At 28.0% G+C, this 11,105-nt stretch overlaps 1 protein-coding gene across 4 annotated transcripts in view; it reads right to left on the bottom strand.

Annotated features, from left to right (window-relative positions):
- Positions 1-7,813: 7,813 nt before the first annotated feature.
- The window catches only part of LOC132946907 (cGMP-dependent protein kinase, isozyme 2 forms cD4/T1/T3A/T3B), a 168,893-nt gene continuing 165,601 nt past the window's right edge, over positions 7,814-11,105 (bottom strand). For all 4 annotated transcript variants that reach the window (XM_061017026.1, XM_061017025.1, XM_061017027.1 and 1 more), the window contains 5 exons: positions 10,852-11,029; positions 10,650-10,779; positions 9,324-9,450; positions 8,621-8,662; positions 7,814-8,553 (listed from right to left, as the gene is read on the bottom strand). In XM_061017026.1, the coding sequence (XP_060873009.1) occupies positions 8,388-8,553; positions 8,621-8,662; positions 9,324-9,450; positions 10,650-10,779; positions 10,852-11,029 (643 nt within the window). In that variant the 3' untranslated portion in view covers positions 7,814-8,387. The remainder of the gene's footprint in view (positions 8,554-8,620; positions 8,663-9,323; positions 9,451-10,649; positions 10,780-10,851; positions 11,030-11,105) is intronic.

The following is an 11,105-nucleotide window of genomic DNA, read 5'->3' as shown; positions in this document are numbered from 1 at the left end:
GTGCGCATGACGTCACGAGCGCCGTAGCACGCCTGGTCGACTGCGGTCGTCGTGACGTCACCGACGGCGGGTAACGTGCGCCGCGCTTGAGCACACCTGCGGCCACGTCCGCTATCGACCCACGGCCCGGCGGAGGGGAACCCGGGCGAGCGGCAAATGGCAATTGAAAAAATAACCCGTCAAACCGTCGCGCCCGAGCGTCGTCCGCCGGTTTTACGCCGGCACGGCAGCCATTTTGCCGGCACTATACGTACGCGGTCCACACACCACACGACTTCCTACATTGTCATAGTTAATTGTTATTATTGTCGATGTTGATTGTAAATAATCAGCGGTCAAGTACAAGTGAAATCGGAAATGTGCTCTATTCTCGGAACGGTATACGAGCGTACCATTCGGACCCAAGGCGAGACGAGATTTTCGATATTATTTCGTATTGCTGTCGTATTGCGATCGATCCGGGTTAAGGTCTTCGAGCGGCGAGCCAACAACAGTACCTATCTATCTATATAAATCGATTCGATACGTATGCACCGTGCACTATATAATCGTACGCGAGTCCGGTGTAAGGGGCATTGATTAAATATAATGTATATAATGTTGTATCAATGAAATGGGCCATAGAGCATTAGGGCCAAAGATTTGCTCCAAGTTGGACGTTGCCGGGTGGGTGTTGATAGGAAAAAACAATAATTGAGTAGTTAAAGTTGATAATACTATGTTATAATGAAAGAGTTTTTTAGTAAAGTGGTTAGTAGGTAATTTTACTAATTAGCAATTACTAATTAGTATATATTATAATCACATAGATAGAAATATTCAAATATAGCGAATAGTATGTTTTTACAAAGTATGATTTCTTATAGGACAAAAACCTAAGTTACTAAATTTAATTAATAATAATAAATAAAAATGCAATTTAAAAATAATAAAATATGAGTATTCATGAATAATTATAGCATTTTTAATAGATACTCATAACTCACATAAAAGTTGAAATATTGTAAAAAAGCCAGTGTAAGAACTGAGAAGTTCGAACACAGATAATGTTCTAACCATTAAGTTTAACATATAGGTCAATTCACTCTAGGTATATATGCTCGTGTGTCGGTGAGATAAAACCAATAGTGCGCTGACATCCTCTTAAATAATGATGAAGGTCTATTACTCCATGATCATACCATTTATCGGGATATTAATATATTATAATATTATATAAGTATAGACCTATGCGTACGATTAACGATATGTCAATATATATTAATATTAATATATATATATTTATATTATATAAGCTATGCAAAGGGTAGATGACCCCCTACTATTCTATTTGAGCAACATAATTTTTGTTTTTGTTTTATATACACACCCCTGTATTTGACAACAATATATAGGTATATTATAATATATTATAGTTAATTATTTATTATTAAATATCAATGTAATATCATGTCATTATAATGGTATTTCATAATACATCAAAGCCGCGGTCACGCGGTGATAGAAAAACGCGATGGTTGTTTAATAGTTGCTTTCGCGACAGCGTACTGACACCGTACGAACCATCATGGTACGATCTCCACTCATCACCATGATAGTTACTATCGTCTATCACCCTATCTACTATTAACTAACATAGATAATATTTTATAGAAGATATAATATTCTATCACAATAACAACCATCAAGTTTTTCTATCATTGTGTGACCGCGCCTTAATACACATAGTATTATTATAGTAATAGACTAATAGCAAATATTATCTATTTGAATGGTGATCCATTTAACGTAATAGACATTCATTATTTCACATCGATTAATGTTTTTGAAAATATTTCTTGCATACATACCTAATTTTAATTCGTTAAAAATTAAACTTTTCATTATATTTTATCGTTATCATATTTTTATTTTTAGTTCCTTATTCTAAAGTAGATTTTTTACAGTAGGTAACTACATCGATATATACAAAAATAATATTTCGGACGAATATAGTTATTAGTTATTATAATATTAGTTTACGTCTTTATGAGATATAATTTTAAATACTTATAGGTATAAGGTACATCATTGATTATAAATACTAAATTTAATTTTTATAAATAAAAAGATCTACTCCGGATAATATTCAACTTAGGAATATAAAAATTAAAAATGTATATTGCCATTCAATGAAGTCAAATCATAAGAATATGATAACAATAAAATATAATTTATTCCAAAAATGTTGTATTGTAAAATAGTAACGACTTAAAATTACGAAAAATAATGTTTTAGTGTTCTGATATAGGCGATAACAGTGTTCTGATAACAGGTGTCGCAGGTTAAATGGATCGCCTCGTATCCCGTATGGTACCCTATATATTTTAATAGTTATGCAGTTTAGGTATGATTGTTATGTACCATTGTACCTACCTACTACCTATACCTATTTATACAGCATATATGAATATTAGATATTATAATGATTAATTAATGATAAATATTCATGGTACCTAATATAATAACATTTTATGTGTATAGCCCTATTTAGTATAAATAAGTAGGTACGTTGAAACAAAAACGACACATAAATAATTTTATATTTTAAATTTTAATATAAGCTTAAGCTATAAATTATAATTAAGATTATCCAGAAAACTTGTTGAAAAAATACAATTTAAAATAAACACATTAAAATATTCAATAGGTACAACTACACAAAAAATAAGGATACCTAAATAGGCTATATGTATAGGTACTATTTATAAACCTATATATTTTTAATATTTTATTACAAAATAATTATTAAAAATCACCTCATATTCTAATGTCAATAGAAAATTCCTTAGATATTTATATTTTTAATTTAAAAAAAGGTGGGTCACTGTATTCTGTAATGGATGGTGTTAAATTTGTATTCAATGATAATATAACATTATTGTATAAGGAAAACGATTCTGAGCGAAGACGGTCAGTCATCAGCCTATGATATTACCAAGTATATTTGATGATATTATTGTGAATAAAATAATTTATAAATAACCTATTTACGTGAAACCTTGTTTTAAATTTTCAATCCTTAGCTATTAAAGTTGAACATTTTATAAATTTTTAACTACAGAATAATTATTTCATTTTAAATTTGATTAATTTTGTCAAAATTTGAACTTAAAATGCTTAAAAATTGTGCATATGTATGTTTTTGAACAGCTATTATTAATTTTATTTATTTAACGGGTGAGGGCCTTTTTTACAAAATGTGTAGGTATTAAAAGTAAATTATATTGTTAATTATAATTTATAAGTAAGTAGGTATTATTATTAAAGATTTGAACTTAAAATGCTTAAAAAAAAAAATTGTGACTATATGTAATTTCAATATTTTTTAGCTGTCATTGTAACAATATATTATTATAGGAGCCTTGTATTACATTTTCAAGCTTATAAATAGACAAATCAAAATATTTTGATATCGTGTATAGAAAATGCTAATATAAACAACCAGTGAAAATGTCATGTATCTACAGCCATTTGTTTTAGAGTTACAGTGTTACACAAATCAAAATCGAGTTCGTCAAAAACTGATTTTGCGTAAAAATTCCGGTTTTTTTAAAATGTTTATGTTGTTTTTTCGGCGTTTTCGGGAATTTTAAATTTTGACGTCCCAAATGCACCAACTAGATTCATTTTTCCATCGAACAAGATACTGTTGAAGAAAATTAAAGCAGTTTCACTGCCTCAAACGGCGATGACAGACACAAACAATTTAAAATTTAAAACAAATATTTAAAAAAAAAAACACACATCATTGTAAAATTATTGTATCTTAACTTTTCCACCACAACACTATAATATGATACGTTTTTTCCTACTTGTTTCGTTTAAGAAACTTTAAAGTATCGTTTATCTTCTCGAAGAATCAGTAATTAATTCTGGATAGCTAATAATAAGGAACAATTAATTAGATACCTATAAAAGTGGTTACCTATGTAGGAAAAGTATTGTAATTACTAATTTTTTAATTATTTCTATACCCTGTTTAAAAGAAATAAGACACCTGCAGGCAGTCACCGGCAAAACCAGTTAAGCTACGTAAATCTGGTGTCTTCTCTTTTGGAACCGGGTATATGTATTAAATATCAATTGTCGGAATATAGGATACCTATATCATTATGTATATACATATACATTCACATTGCAAAGAAAAAAATTCTGATGAATTTTGAAAACGGTATTTGTAAATATAAAATTATATTTTTTTAAGTAATAACATTTTTATTTTTCGTTATAATCGTGTGGTGGTTGTGATGGCTAAGTCCGCCCCCCCCCCCCAAATTAAACCTCAATAGTATTTACTTACATTGTTTAATGTTTTCTAAATCGGTACATTTTTATTTAAAAACAAGCACATAAAATAGTGTGTCACTGACACTTTGTGTAAGAACTTCAGAAGTTCAAATCTATAGAAATAGAAATTATAAAAATCGAAATTATTGGCCTTAGTGGCACTCTAGCCGTTCATACACTTCCTATTCAATATTGAATAGATATATGATATAATAATGCCAAGACGCCAAGTACCAAGGTACAATTATGTACCAACATTCGACTTCATCAATCATTATATAAGTGGAACGAACGCGGAGACTGCTCGAGCCTATACCTACGTGAAATTGCTTACGAGCCTCGTTGTGGCCACCCCTGTTATATATAATATGCCAAAACTCAATAACAATTAAGTAATAACACCTATATTATTATATTATATTATAGGCTATAAAGGTTTAGTATCAGTGCTTCTCAACCTTTTTTTTTTTTACGAAACTAAATCCATAAGAATAGCGACACACTTAAAATCATTAAAGGATTTTTGAAAAAGCAACACTTAAATGTAAATTCTACACCCCCCCTCCCCCCCAACTTTTAAAATCATTAATAACAAAGTTTTGTTATAACTTCAACATTATTACCTACCTATTTATTTAATTGTAGGTATATATTATTACATTTACAAAGTAGGTAAGTAATTGTCTTATTATTACAATTTAATATTTTTACAAGTTACAACCATATAACAGACATATTATATTGGTTAATAATAATATAATGTACTATTTTAAACCTATTTTCTTTGTTTTTGTGCTGTGGGTACTTACTTATTCAACACTGATTCTGTTTTTAAATTACTTCAAACATCATTAGTCATTAAACTATTGCTATAACATACTTGTTGCCTACTAAATAATAAAATTGCTCTTTTATAACTGCAGTGGCTAGGGGGTGCTGAATTAGAGATTTGGTGTGCTAAAGTACCCCCCTAGTTGTGCCTATGACCACCGCTATCATTATAATAACAGATTGATGCATTAGACTTATATAAATTAATTACGAATCTTAATATTACTTACTTGACTGTTTATGAGAACAGTGGCATAACTCTTGACAGTTGACATGAATCTTCCATCCAGAGTCCAGAGCTTTTCCTTCTTAAATACAGTTCTTTATGATGATTCATGGCAATTCGATAAATGTACAAACTACCAATATAATTCTTAAAAAACGATAGTTACCTATTGTTGTATTAATATTGACAATAATAAAAGTAGTTGGATAGGTACATTAGTACATTACCAAAAACTCAAAAATGAAACGAAATTTGATTAGTTTCTAATTGTATAAGTAAATATAAAAGGGGGCTAGAAGTGGTTTTTTACAGAACAATATTGTTATAATTTTCACAAAAAAAATACACCAATATTAAACTACAATAAAATTATACAATTGCATATTACATGATTTATAAAAATACCCTTTTTACAACCACACACACCCCCGGACTGTGTTACCGGATACCAGTGTGTTCTTCAGCACCTCCCCACCCATTATGTATATATATATATGTAATAACATATTTGTTAGGTATCTAAAATTTTCTTATTGTCTTTACAAATATAACTTAATATTTTTTGCCAATTATAACTATAATAATATTAAACAAATATAAAATAAATAATCAAAAGCAACAAGTAGTGAAAGAAATAATATTAATCAGTTATCACAGATTTCACAAATCCTATGGCTCGAGAGTCGTGTTAGTTGACAAATTTATTGTACTTTTGTAGTAGGCACACTGTACACGATAACAAAATACACTGTATTATTATAAATAACTTATGTCTATATTGATTATTGAATCACAACAAATTTGGGAAAAGTATTGAGGACTTTTTTAATAACTTTCTCGAACGCTGATAGCTTTATTGCTATAAATACCTACATTAGATGTTTTAATTTTAAACAGCATAATACATTAATATTACGTTATATTATATAATACTGTAAATAAAATAATATAAATTTTATAAGTTGTTATGATTCACAAGGGAATAAATTTCCAAACACAAAATGTAGGTGCCTCAAAAATACTGTCGCCCGGGGCAGTTGAAACCAGTGCCCTCCCCCAAATGCGGCCCTTGAGCCTCCCAAACATGGTTTTGTTCATGTTATACTTAAAATCGCTAGTATAAAATTCAATAAATTGTATTCGATTTAAGAGTTGGGTTAGAGTAATTAGGTACTTAGCTCTACATTGTATTTATATATTATCATAAGAATGAAAGAAAACTCAATTTTAGATGCCTAAGATACTGTTTCTTGGCATTTCATATACATCAAATTAACAAAGATATGTAATATTATGAAAATTATGTTTATACAGTGAAACAAAACTTCTACTTAAAGATATTTTTCTGTTTAACATATTATTTTAAAGAACCATGACCTTCATTGTTAATCATGCGTAAATTCTATTTAACAAATTCCTCTATATTACAAATCTGTTTTGTTCTCCATAAGACTTTGTTCTATGGAAGTTTCACTGTTTGTTAATGCAATTTAAAATTCTGAAATCTGTACTTTGAATTTTTAAAATTATTACCTTCAAGTTTATTCTATAGAAAGTCAATATTAAGTATTGGGTCTGTAATCAAAATCATGAAAATATGTATGTACACATACACTCAAAAACAAAGTTGTAAAAGATTTAATAATTTTATTTTAGAACACCTTAAAAATAATATAATGTTTAATATTATATGATCTTGGTATGAGTGTTAATAAAAAGCATTTTACAGACAATTATTTAGTTTAATAGTAATTTTGTTTATATTTTATTTAATACAAATTCAACATCAATAAATTATTTACCATGATTTTATATTTTATGACTTTAATATTGTTAACCAAGAAAATAAATGAACTGAAATATTTATATGCACCGATAACAATATGTTTTTAATCGGACACTATATAATAATAATTCTCATTCAAGTTTTAATCAGATTGAAATTCCTATTTAGTTAGAAACAAGAAACTCTACGTTTTTGGTAATTTATTATAGTATTGTACTATTAACTAGTTAATCATATTATTTGTTTTAACGCTGATTGTTTTTTTAGTAAAAAAAAGATAACTTATCTGTTTTTAGATAATTAGATAATACATATTTAATACTTTACATCGTCTAATGCATAAAAAAAATTGTTACTATAATACAGTTGTACTAAAAACTGTAAACTTATCATATATGTTATATAATGATATTTACCATGTTAATATAAAACTGATACATTTATGATAATTTATACACGCTATGATTTGATTGATTTTATAATTTTATACCTTGCAAACATTATTTAAGTCCAATGTGTAAAATAGTTTTTATTAATTAAAAAATATATAAGTGTATATATATATATATACATATTATATATATAAAGTCAAGGGACTCACTGGATAAGGACTATTCAGAGAGCAACAATAATAACAATCATTAAAAAATAATTCATAGTTATTGTGATCTTACTATGTTATAACATAATTTAATGTATAATTTTTATATCTGGACAACTTTTCCATAGAAAAATTATTTATAAATACTAAAACACATAAATCAATAATCAAACTATACAAGAAGAAAAGTAATAACCAACATACACTTTTACTTAATTGGAAAAAATAAAACTCGCGCAATCTTAACTATAATAAATTAATAAATGACAGTTGTATATTCTGCCATAATATGTGTTCAGAAAATTTAAAGGCACTTATTGTATATTAAATTCGTAAATGTAGATAATTATGGATATCTACCAGTGGGCGAGGGGGGGAGGGGTATAACAAATATTTTATTTATATAAAAACAAAATTTAAATGGTATGGTTAACAAAAATTGAAATATAATATCAAATAATCTAACACTTATTGTTTTCATATGGTAGTACACTGAATAATTAACAAGACTAAATTAATTTGTAAGACATAACTAGAATGTAAAACATGGGTAATTTGAAACCATAGAGTAAAATCGTTGAGGCGGACGAACAATAATCATTGTTGTTTACATATTAGAAATTTACATCCCATCCTGAGTTATCATCTGGTGGTGGGCTGTCTGCGTCAGGCGGATAATTGTCAAAATTGCTTGTGTCTATAGCACTTCGCACCTTTGGCAAGATAGGAGGAGTGAGGGTTCGATTACGTAGTCCTTCCCAATTGAAACCATCAAACCACCTAGAACAAAATAAAGATTTGTTTAAAACTTAACTATCATAATGTATATAAAAAATATGTATCTTACTTGTGTTTTTGTACTTCAGTTAGCCGTTCAGCAGGATTATCTCTAAAATATAAAATTAGTAATTACCAAACAGTTATACTATTTTCTTTTTAAATTTAAACCGTAGATATGAACACATGTTTGGTTGATAGGGCTATAGCCTTAATAAGGTCTCTATAGTTTTTAAAATGAGTTTAGTCTGTGCCACGAGAAAACGCAACTGAATAACTATCAAAAATCGTTCATTCTTGAAGATTTCCTCCACAAAACTAGCATGAACCCCATCCTTCAAAACTCATTGTATGCCGTTGAAGCACTTTGGTAGACTGTATTAATTTCCCAGTCGCAACATCGTTGAGACTTGGACATAGAGACGAGAGAGCTCCAGAATTTGTATGAGCGAGTGAGTTGAGTTCTCTCGTGGCATGGAGTATAAGGGTATGTATAAATTCCAGAAAAGATAAATTTAATTTAAGTTACTAATTTTCTTGATTTAATCATCGACGTTTAAATTTTAAACTAAATTTCAAAACTGTATAACTTAAATAAAACAACATTTTCTTATGGGGAGATTAAATAATAAATATGTAAGAAATGTGTACAATAAATGTTTCAAAGATAAATTAGATGGATATGATATCCATAACTATGTATGAGAATACAATTTAAAAAACTTTTTTCTTGCATTAATAATATTTATGACTTAAAGACACTCAGTGCGTACCTGCATAATTTCTTAATTAAAACTCTAGCATTTCTTGTTATATTTCTTGGAAATTCTATTGCATCTATGCCTTTTAGAATTATGTTATAAGTTTTCATAGGATCTGCTCCAGTAAATGGTGGTGTACCTATGACAAAAAAAAAAAATAATGGGAATAAATACGGTGACTTGGAGTATGTAATTATTAAATTTCATACTTGATAATAGATAATTAAATGTAAAGACAGACAATTGTTGATATAATTAATTTTTTTTAGATATACAAATTTGATATACATTTTGTAACATTCCAATTGAATATTTTCAGTTATAATTTTATATTAAAAGGACGTCATACCCATATGGTGTTGTCCTCTGTCTTATCTATCTTAAAATAGCAAATCTATGTACCAGATTCTTACTATAGTTTTTCTTAGTTAATGTTAGATGAAATTTACATATATATATCAAATTTGTAGAGAAGAATATAAAGCAGTGTTTTTTCCATGTTTATTTTAAAATAAGTTATATAAATTTTAAATTGTTTTAGAGGACACCACACATGTGTTGTGTTCGTCTACTAACAAACGTACAAGGAAAATTTTACGTTTACAATAATACATTTTACTCGGTAAATGCTAAAATTAGAGCTAATTGACTGTTATAAAATGTAAAATTAAGATTAGGTATCTATAGATCTTGGAGGCTTTTATTAATATTTTTTATTAAACAGCAAGTTATGACTTTTTTTAAACTGTACATTTTAAAATGATCATAACTAGGCCGTGTTTATATGAAATAAAAATCCATAAAATATGCAGAAACATATCATAAATATGCCAAAAATATGCAAAAAAAAAAATTAGCCATAATATCTACACATTACAAAACGTTGACATTTATAATCAAAATTATTCTAGGTGAATCATAGAATAATATGCATTTGCATATAAATCCGAGCCCTAATCATAACTTACTTAAAAAATAATTATATCATACTTTTAAATTTTATCAACTCTAATTTTAAAATAACAGAGTAAAATGGATTATTGTTAACATAAAATGTGGGTGTGGCGTTCTCCTAATTACTTCTAACTTAATATAAAACAAAAATCTGAAAATAAATCATCAGTGCACTAGAGTATTTTCTTTCTACAAATTTGATATGTGAATTTGCTATAGGTTAACTATAAATAAACGGCAGTAAGAAAATGGTACATAGATTTGTTTTGTAATGCGTGTGTTAGATAGAAACAACACACGCAGGTACAACATCCTCTTAATGGACAAAAACAATCACAATTTATCCTATTAAGTTTTATTATTGAAATAAATGAAAATTCATACCGGTAAGTAGTTCAAACATAAGTACTCCTAAGGACCAGTAATCAGCACTAATATCATGACCTCTGTTGAGAATCACTTCAGGGGCAACATATTCTGGTGTTCCACAGAATGTCCAGGTTTTTCTTCCGTTCTGAAAATATATTTAAATACATTTTGATTATTGATTATACAAATATTGGATGGTGAAGTAATTCATACTAACATGTAGTTTTTTAGCAAAACCAAAATCAACCAATTTCACATAACCAGTGATATCCAAAAGTAGATTTTCAGGTTTCAGATCTCTATAAATTATGTTGCGCGAATGTAAGTAGTCAAATGCTTCAACAACACATCCGGTGTAGAAACGTGTGGTAGAATCATCAAAATGTCCTTTGTCTCTGTAATTAGTTATAGTTTATTAAGTAAATAAAGTGATAACCATATGTTAAACAAACATAAAATATTTACAGTCAT

The sequence above is a fragment of the Metopolophium dirhodum genome, chromosome 6 (assembly GCF_019925205.1).
Source record: "Metopolophium dirhodum isolate CAU chromosome 6, ASM1992520v1, whole genome shotgun sequence".
NCBI classification, from domain to species: domain Eukaryota; kingdom Metazoa; phylum Arthropoda; class Insecta; order Hemiptera; family Aphididae; genus Metopolophium; species Metopolophium dirhodum.
This window is presented reverse-complemented; position numbering and strand designations above follow the sequence as displayed.